The following is a 14592-nucleotide window of genomic DNA, read 5'->3' on the forward strand; positions in this document are numbered from 1 at the left end:
CTGACTCCTAGGTCAAAGAGAGTAGTACTGAGTGTTTCTCAGGGCCCCTTTAAGGAATAAAATCACAAGTAGTTGCAAAGAAATTTATAGACGCAAGACAAAGAAGTACAGAAAAAACATTGCAAAAAATCAACAGTTATCATCAGGTGGTCATTGATTAGGGAGGGTCAGGATGTTCTCAAAAACAAGGTCATGGGTTGGGGCAGGTCTGGTTCTAGAAAACAGAAACTCAGCTCTTACAGCAAATGGAAACTTATTTTTAACAAAATAACAAAATGGCTTCTGCCTTCAAAATGGAGTCAGACAGGTTCCTCAACTCCCTGGTACCTCCCTGTGTTTGAGCCTCCAGTTATCACCTCCGCCAGCCTTGCTACCCCCGCCCTGGTCCCCTTGAATTGATCTCAAAGACCCATGATCTCAGCTCCTCTTCACTGCTGCCCCCAGGCTTGCTTTCTTGATCGAAGTTAGAGGCTGAGGCTGTCTCCAGGGCCGTTATCAAAGAACACCTCACTTGAGTCTCTTGAGTTTCTGAGGGGAAAAAAAAAAAACAAAGCCCAAGGTGAGCAGGATGTAATTGTGATGTCCCAGTCTTGTTGTTAGAAAAGAAGAGCCAGGATCAGTGCTGCAAAACACAATCCCAGCACTCATGAGACTGAGGCAGGAGGACTCCTGTGAGTTCAAGGCCAGCTTGGGCTATAGTGAGTTAAAGGTCATCTTAGACTGTGTAAGTGAAGGCCTGTCTGAGGAAGAGGATGGAGGAAGAGGTGGGAGGAGGAAGACCACTAATCTTAGGAGAGCCCCAGGCCAGGTTTGGCTTCATGAGGCAGCCGCTTCCCAGCAGCCAGGTGGCAAGTGCCAGTCTTTGCCACCCCAGGTCCACCACTACCTAGCGTTCAAGTTTGGGGCTCACTATGGATGACTTGGAATTTACTATGTTTTCCAGGCTGGCCTTGAACTCACAAAGATTCACTTGCCTCTGCCTTCTGGGTGCTGGGATGGTGCTTGGTGAGGGTTACCAAGCCCAGCTTACCACTTCTTAGCTTTGAGATCAGCTTTTTTTTTTTTTTTTTTCTTTTCTCCATTTGACACAAGCTACAGACCTGGGCAGAGGACCCTCAACTGAGAAAGTGCCTCCATCACACTGCCTGTAGGTAAGTGTGTGGGGTATTTTCAGATAAATGATTGATATGGGAGGATCCAGTTTACTGTGAGTGGTGCCACCCCAGGGACATGGTCCTGGGTGACACAAGGAAGCAAGGTGAGCAAGCCACGGAGAGGGAGAGAACCAGTGTTCCTCCATGACCTCTGCTTGAGTTCTTGCCTCCAAGTACCTACACTAAGCTCTTGCCTTGGCTTTCCTTAATGTTCCCTGTAGACCAAATAAACCCTTTCCTCGCTCGGTTGCTTTTGATCATGGTCTTTATCACAGCAATGGAAGCCTCGCTAGGACAGACCTCTGGGGCTGCCATATGCCATGTGGTGAGAGACATTGCTGCGCACACACACACACACACACACACACACACACACACACACACGCTCCCTTAATCATGCTGTTCTACATGGCTCCACAGATCACAGTTTATGCCTCCCAACCCCTTCCAAACCCTGGCCCTCACCTTCTTCAGGCTTTTGTAGCGACGGGTGTGTTCTGATAATACCCGATCCAGCACTTCAGCCCGCTCTCTTAACTCTTTTGCAAGCTCCGTTGGCGTTCCAGCCTTCAGGTCCTTCAAATCCTCATAGAGAGAATGTATGTCTTGGGCAAGAAAGAAGGAGGTCAATACACCATTCGCTATGAGAGCACCTTTGGATATTGCCAGGGCTGTGCCTTCAAAGGCCTTTTGCACCTGCCTGTTGCTTTGAGCTGAGACTTGGCCAGAAGTAATGAGCTTCTTGGCAGCCGAGGTGAGATGCGGGTGTGTTTTGGAGAGCTTGAGGGCTCGGGCGTTCATTCCGAGAGTTTCCCAGGCGCGCCCACATTTGTAGACAACCTCACCAGTGGCCGTGACATAAGCCATCTTCTTTCCTCCGACATACTCCAAATCTTCCTCACTGCTAGGCATGATTTGGTTGGCCTGAGCTAGGGCTCTTTTGTTTCGAGAGTTTTCCTTCACATTGGTCACAATATTGGTGACCCCAGCAACCACCCCTAAACCTGCCCCAGCAGCAGTGAACATCAGGCTTCCACCTGCAGTTACTGGAGCAAGGGCCAAACCCATGAGACTCATGATTCCAGAGACGACTGATGCAGACTTAGACACCACATTGGTCTTGGTGGCTTTTTGGTGGCTTTTGTCAATGCTGTCTGCGATGGCATAGAGTTTTCTGATGCGCTCTTCCGCATCCTTTTTCCAGCTGGGGAACTGTTTTAAAAATTCAAGTTCTTCATCTGTCAGGGCATCTTCTTCAACCTCTACTTCTCCCTCATCAGTCGCGTGTCCACCCAGAGGACCACCATCCTCTTCACTGTGGGTCAGGGAAAAAAGACTTGGCTTCAGCATCCCAGAGGAAGAAGCCCATGTGGCCTCCCAGGTGGCCACTACTCCTAACTTTGAACCCTTCCCCCATCTCCCTAAAAAGCCCCTGTGGGGGGATGGAGGGATGGCTCAATGGTTAAGGGCACTGGCTGCTCTTCCAGAGGTCCTGAGTTCAAATCCCAGCAACCACATGGTGGCTCACAACCATCCATAATGAGATCTGGTGCCCTCTTCTGGCCTGCAGGCATACGCGCAAGCAGAACACCATAATTAATAAGCAAACAAACAAAAACAAATAAATCTTTAAAAAAAAGCCCCTGTGGGCCACTGAGGGCGACCTTTGTGGGAAGTGACGGTATAATGAGGTGAAGAATCACAGAAGAGGGACAGCTGGGCAGAGCACTGGGGGTGACCTCGGCCCTGTTCAAAGACATGGAGAAGACAGAACGGCCCTGAGGGACATTCCCAGCCCTGTTCCGAAGAACTGGAGTGCTGTCCTGGAGGAGGGGATGCCACTGTCCTGACCAAGAAAGGGGCACAGAAGGCAGGGGGTGGGGCAGGGGAAAGGAGGAGAAAGAGGAGGGAGGTGAGGAGGAGGAAGAGGAGAAAGAGACCATTCAGTGTAACACAGCTGCACTCTGACCATCTTGACTTTGGCTGCAGCAGCTGGGCCTTCACATCTGCGCCACACTCTGAGAGGCCTGAGATGGATGGTAACTAGTTTCTGCACATCCTCCTTGACCACCTCACTGGGTCCCTTGGCAGATGGGATGGATCTTCAAGGAAGTCCTTCCTTCCTTAAGGCCAACATGGTGCATCTGACTAAATTTTTACCTAACCCTCCAAATTTTTAAAAAATATTTATTTATTTATTTGCTATGTCTACAGTATTCCTTCTGCATGCCTGCACTCCAGAAGGCGGCACCAGATCTCATTATAGATGGTTGTGAGCCACCATGTGGTTGCTGGGAATTGGACTCAGGACCTCTGGAAGAACAGTCATTGTGCTTAACCTCTGAGCCATCTCTCCAGCCCCAACCCTCCAAAATTTTACAGTTACCCTCATGGAGTATTTTCTCCTTAAAGAAAACACATTTCCTTGGCATTATGGAGACTTTTGAAAAGATAAGGCCCCCTTTCCCGCAGAGCGATCCTGGAGTGGTGTGGTAGTTGTATAAGAACGGCCTCTATAGGCTCATACATTTGAATGCTTACTTGCCAAGGAGTGGAACTGTTGAAAGGATCAGAAGGATTAGGAGCTGTGGCCTTGTTAGAGGAAGTGTATCACTGAGGGTAGGCTTTGTAGTTTTAAAAGTCCACTCCAGGCCTGGTATCTTCCTCTCTCTGCCTGTCTGTGGATCAGGATATTAGCTCTCAGCCACTACCCCAGCACCACGGGTGCCAGCCATGCTCCCTGCCATGATGGTATGGACTAACCTTTAAAACTGCGAGCAAGCCCCCAGTTGAATGCTTTCCTTTTTAAGAGTTGTCTTGGTCATGATGTCTCTTCGCAGGAATAGGACAGTGACCAAGACAAGTGGTTATTCTTGATTGAAAGGACACATGCTGCCCTCAGTAGAACCAGCCCTTCCCAAGAAACCCACCCTGGGTTACCTTTGCCCACCAACATGAGCCTCATATTCCTTCCCTGTCGGATGGTTCATCATTCGCATTAGCACCAAAGCCGTGTCCTTATGGGTCAAGTTGTCTTCTAATTGGAAATATAGAAAGCAAATTTACTGCTAATATCATAAAACATTACAAAATTCAAGTGTAGAAGGATTTTAGATTATGCAGAATTGAAATCGTACCAAACCATGGTTTATACTAACTTCAATATCTGCAAACTACTGTTTTTAAAATTTTAATTAAGGTATAACCTATATGTAGCTGCATACCCAGTGTAGCACTCAGTGTTAAGTATTTACATTGGAAGGCAGCAGAATCTGTCACCCCAAAATATGTTCCTTTGGCATCGGGATAATTGAGAACCAGAGAGTCATTTCCCCTTAAGATCCTGATGGGCTGCAGAGACCCAGGATGGCACCAAGCCCTCTGTAGACCACGTTACACTGAGGGATTAATGGGTAGGTAGCATATCAGAAATACTGGATAGAGAATTGGTCATGTCACGGGTGGGACAACTCACAACATTATACGGTTTAAAACTTATGCATGACTTCTTTCACTTTCCATTTAATATTCTTAGATTGCAGGAACTGAAACCTTAGAAAGCAGAACAGAGCTACTGTCCCCAACATTGTCACAGTCAAGACTCACGACTTCCTCTCAGCACTACCTCCCCCAGAGGGCACCACACTCTGACTTCTAGAACCATTGATAAATTGGCTCATTTATCTTTTATGTGTATGTGAGTGCATATGTGTGCACATGTGTCTGCATGTGTATTTGTGTGTAGAGGTCAGAGGACAATCTCAGGAGTTGTTCCCCAGGTGCTATTATTGTTTTTTTTTTCTCTGTTTTGTTTTGTTTGCTTTTTTAAAACTTTATGTGCATTGGTGTTTTGCCTGCATGTATGTCTGTGTGAGGACATTGGATCCCCTGAAACAGGAGTTATAGACAGCTGTGATCTGACATGTGGATGCTGGGAACTGAACCCGGGTCCTCTGGAAAAGCAGCCAGTGCTCTTAACCACTGAGCCATCTCTCCATCCTGCTGTTATTGCTTTGAGGCAGTGTCTCTCACAGGCCAGTAGCTCTCTGAGTTGCCTTGGGCTGGCTGCCCAGTGAGCCAGGATCGTCCTGTCTCCTCCCTCCTTTCTGGGTAGCATGCTGCCATGCCCGGCTTTCCTTTTTTTAACCTGGGTTCTGGAGATTGAAACCCCATGTTGCGTGGCAAGCCCCGTGTGGACTGAAGCACCACCCCAGCCCACGTGACTTCTGTCATTCACTAGAACCTCTGTGGATCCACCATGTTGTTGACGGTATCTAAAGTTTAAAATCACTATGGCTAGGTAGGATTTCATGATACAAATACATTGCAATGGGTTTCTCTGTTTCATTGATTGATGTGTTGGGGTTGTTTCTTACTGGCTATTGAGAACAAATGATAATAATGATTAAAAGTTCATTTTCACAGAACAACACAACACTGATAAGGATTTTGTACAAATTGTATTTCCAAGGACATATTAACATTATGTTGGATTTTGTAATATATGTTCATCAGAGAATTCATCCTCCTGGGCTGGACTCATGTGCTGGGCACCAACACACCAAACAAAAGCCTAAGCTGGGGTGGCCCATGCTGATGTTCCAGACCAAAGGGACACCAAAGGGTGTCTGTCACCCTCAGAGAAGTCAGGAGAGAGCTGGCACCCCATTGTCTGCAGGACAGTTTCAGCAAAGGTTCTCTCTGCCTAATCCTCACCAAAATCAATTAATTAATTGATATAAGTATATATAAATATATATGTATATATTAATTTATGCATATTTGTGGATGATTGGTGTGTATATATTAATATACATACACATATAAATATATATGAATAAATGAACTTGTGGTCATGTGAGGTCCCTGCTGCAGCAGGGCAGTAACTTTGACCTGGCCACTTCTCCATGCTGTTCCCCCTCACCCCACCCTTCCAGGTCTGTGGACCCAGCCTGCCCACTCAGCTCACTGGAACATTTGCTCCATTTTGTGAAGCATTACTAAGTTTTAGGAATGAAAATGAGGTCAATCAATTCCTTAAAATTAAATGCATTTGGATTTTTATCCGACAGATTTTTACATTGATTACTTAATTTTGTGAGCGTGGGGTCAGGAGGCACCTTTGTGCCACTGTGTACTTGTGATGGGTGGGGACAACTTGTAGGATCTGATTCTCCCCTTCCCCTTCTGGGTCCTGGGGATCAAAGTCAGGTCATCAGGCTTGGTGGCACACACCCTCACCTGCTGGGCCGTTTTACCAGCTCCAGAATATGCCCCTGCTGTGGCAAGAAATATATTTATTGTCTTCTTCCCTGTTCTAGGCATAGCTGAGACCCTTGGCATTCCCACGAGACAGGGCTCTAGAGATGAAAAGACATAGCGGTCCTTTCAGCCATGGAGCTTCTGGAATGAGGTGACTGTGGAAAGCCCCTAAGGATCTGGGAGTGGTTACCAAGACAAACAACTATAAGTTAGGTTTCCAAGAGGGAACAGGGGCTGGAGATCAGCTCAGCACATGGTAGAGGATGGCTTAACCACTCATCCATCCATACTGTGGCCTCTGTAAAACTCAAAAGGACCCTCAGGAAAGCCCAGGAAATCCTAAGACCCCAGGAACTCTGTGTCAGCCACCCTTGCCACTGTTAGAGACTAGCTATCAGATCCAAGGTCTCCAGAGCCCTAGTCTGCAAGATGTTAGGAGCTCAATGACAGTGGGGGCATGGGCCAGTGTGGGGATTGGTGGGCACGGGCCAGTGTGGGGATTGGGGGGCACGGGCCAGTGTGGTGATTGGGGGGCACGGGCCAGTGTGGTGATTGGGGGGTACGGGCCAGTGTAGGGATGATAATTTTTCAGGATGTGGAGAAGAAACAGAAGGAGTCACAGGAAAAAAGACCTTGTTCTTGGAGCAAATGTTAGCATCTTGGGACAGGTTATGGAAACTCTTAGATTTTCCCCAGGGCCCATGAGGTGTGAGATCCAAGGACAACGTCAAGCCTGAGGTGTGGACGACTATTCAGCTGACCCCTGCACTGAGCAAAGGCTGAGGGGTGTTTCTGTGTTGTGGATGTGAGGGAGGCTGGCTGCTGGTTGAGCTCACGAGGCCGTTAGCGGTCCCACTGGTGTGAAGTAGGCAGGGGTGAGTGAGTGTCCAGCCAGAGCGGAGGAGGGAACTGGTAAAGGGGAGAAAGGCAGAGGACAAGTGGAGACTGAACCACCCAGTGTCACAGCTCAGCAGGAGGAGAAAGCAGAGATGAGGAGAGTGTGGCTGAGGAAAGCATTCAAGTATGCTTGACAGGTCTCTGTGCCCCACCCCCTGCACCCCCCTGCCCCCACACACTGTTTTTGGTTAAACCCGGGGCTCTCACAGTCTAGCAAGCACTCTGCTACCAAGGCCACCCCCGCCCTCTGGGTATTTTTCAGTATCCAGCCTGATGACTCCACCTCTGACCCATAATGACCTTCCTCTGCCCCGAGTTGACTGGAGGACCAGAACGTACCTTGGCAGATTCTGCTGTGGCGATGTCTGGAAGGACGGCCCTGCTCTCCTTCACAGTGCGAGTGGCTGGGGTGCTCAGCTGGGAAGAGGTATGTCTGTCCTCCCTGCAGAAGACAGACACTCTCAGCGATGTGAGCACAGTCCAGAGAGGTGGAATCAGAGACCTGTTATTTTCCCAGAAACTAGCTTGCTGTTGGAAATGTCTCTGTCTGGGGAACAGCTAGCTAGATCAATCCTTGCTAAGGATCCATCATCTCTGGACTTTTCATAATTAAACACAGGGTAAGAAACAAACCAAACTCAGTTCAAAGGAGAGAACTGGAGTGCATAAGAATGCAAATCCCCAAAGCAGCCCCCACCTGCCCGCTGTCCCTCAGAGAGAGGATGAGCCCAGGCCTCATCAAGAGCCCTTACCTCATCAAGAGCCCTCCAATCAGTCCGGCAGGAACTGTGACCAGAGTCTGGGCTGAACAGGGCAGGTTTTTATTTACCAGTGGGCCAATGGGTGAATCATGGAAGCAGGAACAGGATTGTAAAATTGATACATATTTATCTCAGTAAAGCTCCAGCCCAGCTTGGAAGTCAAGTTCCCAGAAAAGGGACCTTGCTGAGAAGTGGCCTGCTTTCATGTTTCACTTTCCTATCTTCCTCCCACGTGCACAGTGTGGTGGGTGGGCAGAGGTGTCATGGCTCAGGTAAGAGTGTGTGCATGGGCCTGACCCTGAATTCCATGCCCGACCCTGCCAAAGAAGCCTTCGATCTTCCTTTGGCACCTGTGTCCAAGGTGCTGTCTTAGTTATGGTTTTGTTGCTGTGAAGAGACACAATGACCATGGAAACTCTCATAAAGAAAGTACATTTCACCGGGGCTGCTTTACAGTTCAGAGGTTTAGTCCATTATCACGATGGCAGAAAACATGGCAGCAGGCAGGAAGACATGGTGCTGGAGAGGAGCTGAGAGTTCTACATCTGGATCCACAGGCAGCAAGAAGGAAGAATGAGCCAATGGGTCTAGGCTGAGCTTCGGAAACCTCATCAACCCTCTACCCACTCCCACTGACACACTTCCTCCAATAAGGTCACACCTACTTCAATAAGGCTTATACCACCTAATAGTGCCATTCACTGTGAGCCTATGGAGGCCATTTTCATTCAATCCACCACATTCAACTCACTGGACCCCACAGGCTTGTAGTCATAATGCAAAACTGCATTCAGACCAACTTCAAAACTCCCATAGTCTATAAAAGGCTCAGCACTGTTTAAAAACCCAAAGTTCAAAGTTTCTTCGTAGACTCATGGCAATCTCTTAACTGTAATCCCATGTAAAATCAAAATACAAAAGCAGATCATATATTTCCAACATAAAATGGCACAAGATATACATTACCATTCCAAAATGGAGGGAAAGATGCCTAGTGAGGAAGTACTGGACCAAAACAAGACCAAAAACCATCTGGGCAAAGTCCAAACTCTACATCTCTGTATCTGATGATGTCAAAGTACTCTTCAGATCTCCAACTCCTCTCAGCTTTGTTGATGGTGACACACTTCTTTCACTGGGCTGGTTCCACTCCCTGTTGGCAGCTCTCTTGAGCAGGTTCCATGACTCTGGCATCTCCAACATCTTGGGGTCTCCAAGGCAACAAAGGCTTCAGTTTCACACAATGGCCTCTCTAAGCTTCCATGCAGCAATGGCCCTGACACATGCCTGGCCTTAGCAGTGTTCCTGAGTCCAGGAGGGAGTTTCCATAACCCCTTTCCTCTCTCCTTGACTCTAAATCCAGAACCACATGGGCAAAGCTACCAAGTTCTGCTGCTTGCTGGGCTGGAACACGGCCTCCTCTTCAATTACATTTTCACTAGCATTCTGTTTTTGATGGTTTCCTTCACTGCCTAAGCCTGGCTGTCCTGGAACTCTCTCCATAGCACAGGCTGGCCTTGAACTTAGAGATCCACCAGCCTCTGCCTTTCAAGTGCTAGGATTAAAGGCGTGCACCACACACACACACACCTGGCCCTATCTTTTCTTTTATTTATTTATTTATTTGGTTTTTTGAGACAGGGTTTCTCTGCGTAGCTTTGCACCTTTCCTGGAACTCACTTGGTAGCCCAGGCTGGCCTCGAACTCACAGAGATCCGCCTGGCTCTGCCTCCCGAGTGCTGGGATTAAAGGCGTGTGCCACCACCGGCGACTCCTATCTTTTCTTTAATTGCTTTTTACTTTTCTTTAAATCCTTTTCATAAGTTGGAAGCTTAGCTGGGTGGGGTCTTGCTCTGAGGTCCCCACTTCCTTTCTTCCATTTAGCATCAAGCTTTTATTTAATCTACTTGCACTTCCTGGTGCTCCTGTTCTCCTCCAACTGTACATTTTGTATTTTTCCTTGCTTAGCTTGCTCCTTTTCATTATAGATCTGCATAAGGCTGGCCACTAATAGCTACACAACACAGTCAATGCTAGAGTCTTTGGAATTAACCTCTGCTTAAGCTGTTAATCTATAACTTTTCAATTTAGCCCCAGGCAGAGTTTTGGGACAAAAGCAAAAAGTAGACACATTCTTCAGCAAACTATCACAAGAACAGTCTCTAGGCCATATATTAATATTCTCCTCTGAAATGTCTTCAGCCAGACCCCCACAATTCAAATCACCCTCACCACCACTGTCTTCCATGTTCCAACTAATATATATGTCTTATTAAGGCCTGCTTAAAGTATCCAATAGCTTTTCTAGTACAAAGTCCCAAAGTGTTCCATATTCTTAACAAACAAAATCATGGTCTGGCCTATCTCAGCAGTAACCCAGTGCCTGGTACCAACTTCTTAGTTAGAGTTTCTATTTCTGTGAAGAGACAGTATGACCATGGCAATTCCTATAAAGGGAAACATTTAACTGAGGACTGTCTCACAGTCCACTGTCATCATGGTGGGAAGCAGGGCTGAGTGCAGGCAGACATGGTGCTGGAGAAGTAGCTGAGAGTTCATTATTTTTGAAGGCACCAGAAAGAGAGAGTGATGTTGGGCCTAGCTTGGGTAACTGAAACCTCAAAGCTTGGCCCCAGTGACAAATTTCTTCTTATAAAGCCACACCTACTCCATCAAGTGATACCTGCTTATAGCGCCACTCCCTATGAGCCTGTGGGGGGCATTTTTATTGAAACCACCACAGTAGTGTTAAAAGATGGTTATAAACTTTTTGAAACAAAGACATGGTTTCTGTTTTCTAGAATAGGCAGTACAGAACCATTTGTAGTTAAGGTTAACGGTGGGGCATAGTCCAATTCTTGAGAAACAGAAATTTAATCATAAACAGGAATGGGCCTAGTTTGTCTTTACTATAAGATGGATTTTAAGCCTGGTTCTTCATTCTCCCCCTTTTCTTCTGTGTCCCTGTCAAATACTCGAGTCTTAGTATTCTTTATTAGGGGGAAATAAAATTTATAAAGAATCAAAAGATACGTGGTCTGTTCAAAAATTACACTTATTTGGTTAGCATAGAAATGTGCTGATATTTTATTTGTGCTCTAACAAATAAAGCTTACCTGAAAATCAGAAGGAGGAGCTAGCCACTAGTTAATCATAGAGGTCTGGAGGTCTGTATAGACAGACAGGAAGTGATAGAACTGGCCAGAGAGGAAGTGATAAAGTGGGGTGGAGAGAAGAGCTCACTCTCTTTTCTACAGAGGATTTGGTAGAGGTAAGAACTAGAGGCTAGATGTTCTGCTTCTCTGGTCTTTCACCCTGATATCTGGCTCTGGTTTTTCTTTTTTCTTTTTTTTAATTAATAAGACCATCTAAGATTTGGGCAACATCTGGCATCCAACTTGTGGAACATGAATTCACCAAAAAGCTGCTTGCCTGTGGCCTTGTAGGCCATGGCTCAGGCCCAGGCTGCACGTGACCAGAATCTCCACCCTGGCTGGGCCAGACTTCCTAACCCATTGGCTAGGTTTTTGTTGCAGCCTCTTTGTAGCAAATTCTGTAGGTTTTTTTTGGACTCCAAAAGCCATAGGAGTTAGCCACTTTCTCATGCTCCCTCGTACAGATGGCTGTCTCTTTGGTTTCTTCTCTCCTGGTGGGTTGTGGGCTCTCCCTGGATCCCCATCTTGGGCTGCTACCACACTAGATAGCTGCCTTGAAACTTGTTTGGACTTCTACTGTTCTATAGAGAAGCAGTCAGCCCCACATCTGAACCATCATTGTTGGCCGATTTGATGAGACAATTGGGATTTCATAAAGGGAGAAATTAGTTAAAAGAGAATTTTTTCCCACACTGAAAAAATGGAAAACATTTTTACAATGAAAGGAGTTTGGTGTCTGTTTGATAAGACAATTGATGTTCTGAAAATGGAACAATTAAATGAGAGGATAATTAATGTTGATGGGATTTATGTAATGTCAATTATAAATATTATTTGTTTGATCATTTTTGTTTTATCATTAAAAAGTTGGTTAATATGAGTCCCAAGATAAAATTTTAGAAAAACTTGTTAAAACAGGCCATAGAGATATTCAGACCCAGATACAAGAATTTAAAGGTAAACCAATCTCAGCATTGGATTATAAGGTTACAGAGAAACAGCCTTAGGCTTTCAAACAGCCAACCTTACTCTATCCAGGAGCCGTACAAAAACTGCCAAATGCTCAAGGCTGTCTAAGAGCTGACTGGACCCTGTGCAAATGTTAGATATGAGGAGATTCAAAGAAGCTATAATGCCATATGTATTCATTCCCTGTTTGTGAAGCAGATGTTAAACCCATGGTCAACTTGTAATAGAAGTATCCCTCAAGACTGGAGAGATTTGTTTACAGCAGTTTTAGAGGCTGGTCCCCAATTACAATGAAGGACCTGGTGGAAAGATGAGGCTAAGACTACTGAACAACAGAATAGGGCTAGAGGTATGGAAATTTCCCAAGATCAATCTTGTATAATATTAGAGGGATAAACCTTAACATTATATATCCCAGGGGCTCAGGAGAGAAACTAAGAATGGTGAGGACTATTTTTTGGGAAAATAGAATCTCAGCACACTGAGATTCTATTCACTTTAATTCCCCATTCAGTCTCTAGCTTTACAGTTATATACCCAAACAATCACAATCCTCCCCTCCAGCCAGGTCACCAGGTCTGAATTCCTGCAAGGTCATAAAGGCAGGTAAGAGTTTACTCAGGCAGCAATTGTCAGGCTTTCTTTTACAACCTGAAAATGGAGTGGTTAAGGGATAGGGTCAGCTGAGAGCTATTATCAGTTAGTATATCAAAAAGGGAATTTATGTGCTCAATCTATATTCCTAGGAGTGGTTAGGTAAGAAGTTAGGGGGTCTATAAAGTTAGTAAGGCTGTAAGAGGGTCTAAGCTAAATTGTGTAAAGCTATTGCTTAAGGTCCATCTGATCTAAGCCGTGTTTCCTTGTGGAATTTACCTTAAATCAGGAGACTAGCTTATGGTGATCTGGACTTTTATTTCTGTTAAGTCTAGAATGTGGCTAAGGGAGATATCTGATTCCAGTGTTGAATGAGGAGAAACAGATGGGCTGGGGGATGGGAGGAAGCCTTTCTTGAGGCTGTTCTCCAAATACCTTGAATGTATATGTCCAGAGAGTGATCAGTCCACACTGTTTGCACTTCTTAGGGAAAAACCAATTGGGAAAACTATGAAGGCACACATGACTTTCATAACAGAAGACAGCTGATATATAACAAACCAAATAACAACAAAAACTCCCTGGAATTTGGCTTCCTCTGAAGGAATTCCTTGATTCCTTCAGCATAACCAGCTGCATTCTTATAATATTTCCCTGTGGCCTGTAGCCAATCAATTTCTCGGAGAAGGTGATTATGCTGATATATAAAGACAATCTCTATATGATGACCATACCCTGGCTTTATGCCAAATGGCAGCCTTGAATGCTTGGGACAGAATTGAAGAAGCAGGAAAGAAAATTGAGTCATTTACAAAAGTTATACAGGGCCCAAAATAAACCTTCACTAATTTCTTACAAAGGCTGTCTTCAGTAGTAAATAGAATGGTACCAAATTCAGAAGCTAGACAGATAATAATTGAATCTCTGGATTTTGAAAATGCTAATGGACATTGCAAAAGGGTAATTAGGCTGTTAAAGGCAAGATCAGCACCTTTGGAGGAATAGATCTAAGATACAATGAATATTGAATCTCATGACCATGATACTTGGAAAGGAGAGGTGATTTCCAGAGGTTTGAAGAAAAATAGTAATGCCAGATGTTTCAATTGTGGCAAAGTCACCTAAAAAGGGACTGTAAATAGAGCATTCCTAGAAACAATGTTTTTTCAAGGAATAATGGCAACATAATGCCCCTCCCTTCTGGATTATGCAGAAAGAGTGGCAAAGGCAAACATTGTACTAACAAATGTAGATCAACAAAGGACAGACAAGGTAATCCTTTGCCTTTGCTATTGGGATACTCCCTGAGGGACCTCTCCCAGGCCCCCATGACAAAAACTGACAGGCAGTTCAGTCCTTTCCTGCCACCATGAAAGAAATCCCTTCCCAAAGCAATTAAAGAACCTAATGCCTTTTGAAAAACAACAACAACAACAACAACAACAAATCATGCTGCTCAGGGCAATAGAACAGCTATAGAAAAGAGAAAAAAAATTCAGGAGAAACCATAAAGTGAGTTTTTTCACAATATTCTATAAATGAATAAAGAACAAAATTAAAAATAAGAATAAATAACATTCTTATTGAAGGTCTTGTAGACACAGGTGCAGATGTAACAATAATTGCACCAGAATCTTGGCATCCAAATTGGCCTCTTCAGGAGGTAAATGATCAGCTGTTAGGGATTGGAACATTATCTTAAGTGAAACAGAGCATGAGATGGGTCAAATGTATAGAGCCAGAAGGACAGAGAGGAAGATTAAAGCCATATGTGTCTAATAAAGCTATGAATTTATGGGG

The 14592-nt window shown here is 45.3% G+C and overlaps 1 protein-coding gene across 1 annotated transcript; it reads right to left on the reverse strand.

Moving 5' to 3' along the window:
* Positions 1 to 69: 69 nt before the first annotated feature.
* LOC102902778 (apolipoprotein L6-like) lies at positions 70 to 7784 on the reverse strand. The gene is made up of 4 exons (XM_042265099.2): positions 7653 to 7784; positions 4095 to 4191; positions 1620 to 2469; positions 70 to 528 (listed from the first exon to the last, which is right to left on the reverse strand). The coding sequence occupies exons 2-4, from the start codon at positions 4151 to 4153 to the stop codon at positions 508 to 510; spliced, it is 930 nt and encodes a 309-aa protein (XP_042121033.2). The 5' UTR covers positions 4154 to 4191; positions 7653 to 7784; the 3' UTR covers positions 70 to 507.
* Positions 7785 to 14592: the final 6808 nt, after the last annotated feature.

This window comes from Peromyscus maniculatus, chromosome 20 (assembly GCF_049852395.1).
Source record: "Peromyscus maniculatus bairdii isolate BWxNUB_F1_BW_parent chromosome 20, HU_Pman_BW_mat_3.1, whole genome shotgun sequence".
Classification (NCBI taxonomy): Eukaryota; Metazoa; Chordata; class Mammalia; order Rodentia; family Cricetidae; genus Peromyscus; species Peromyscus maniculatus.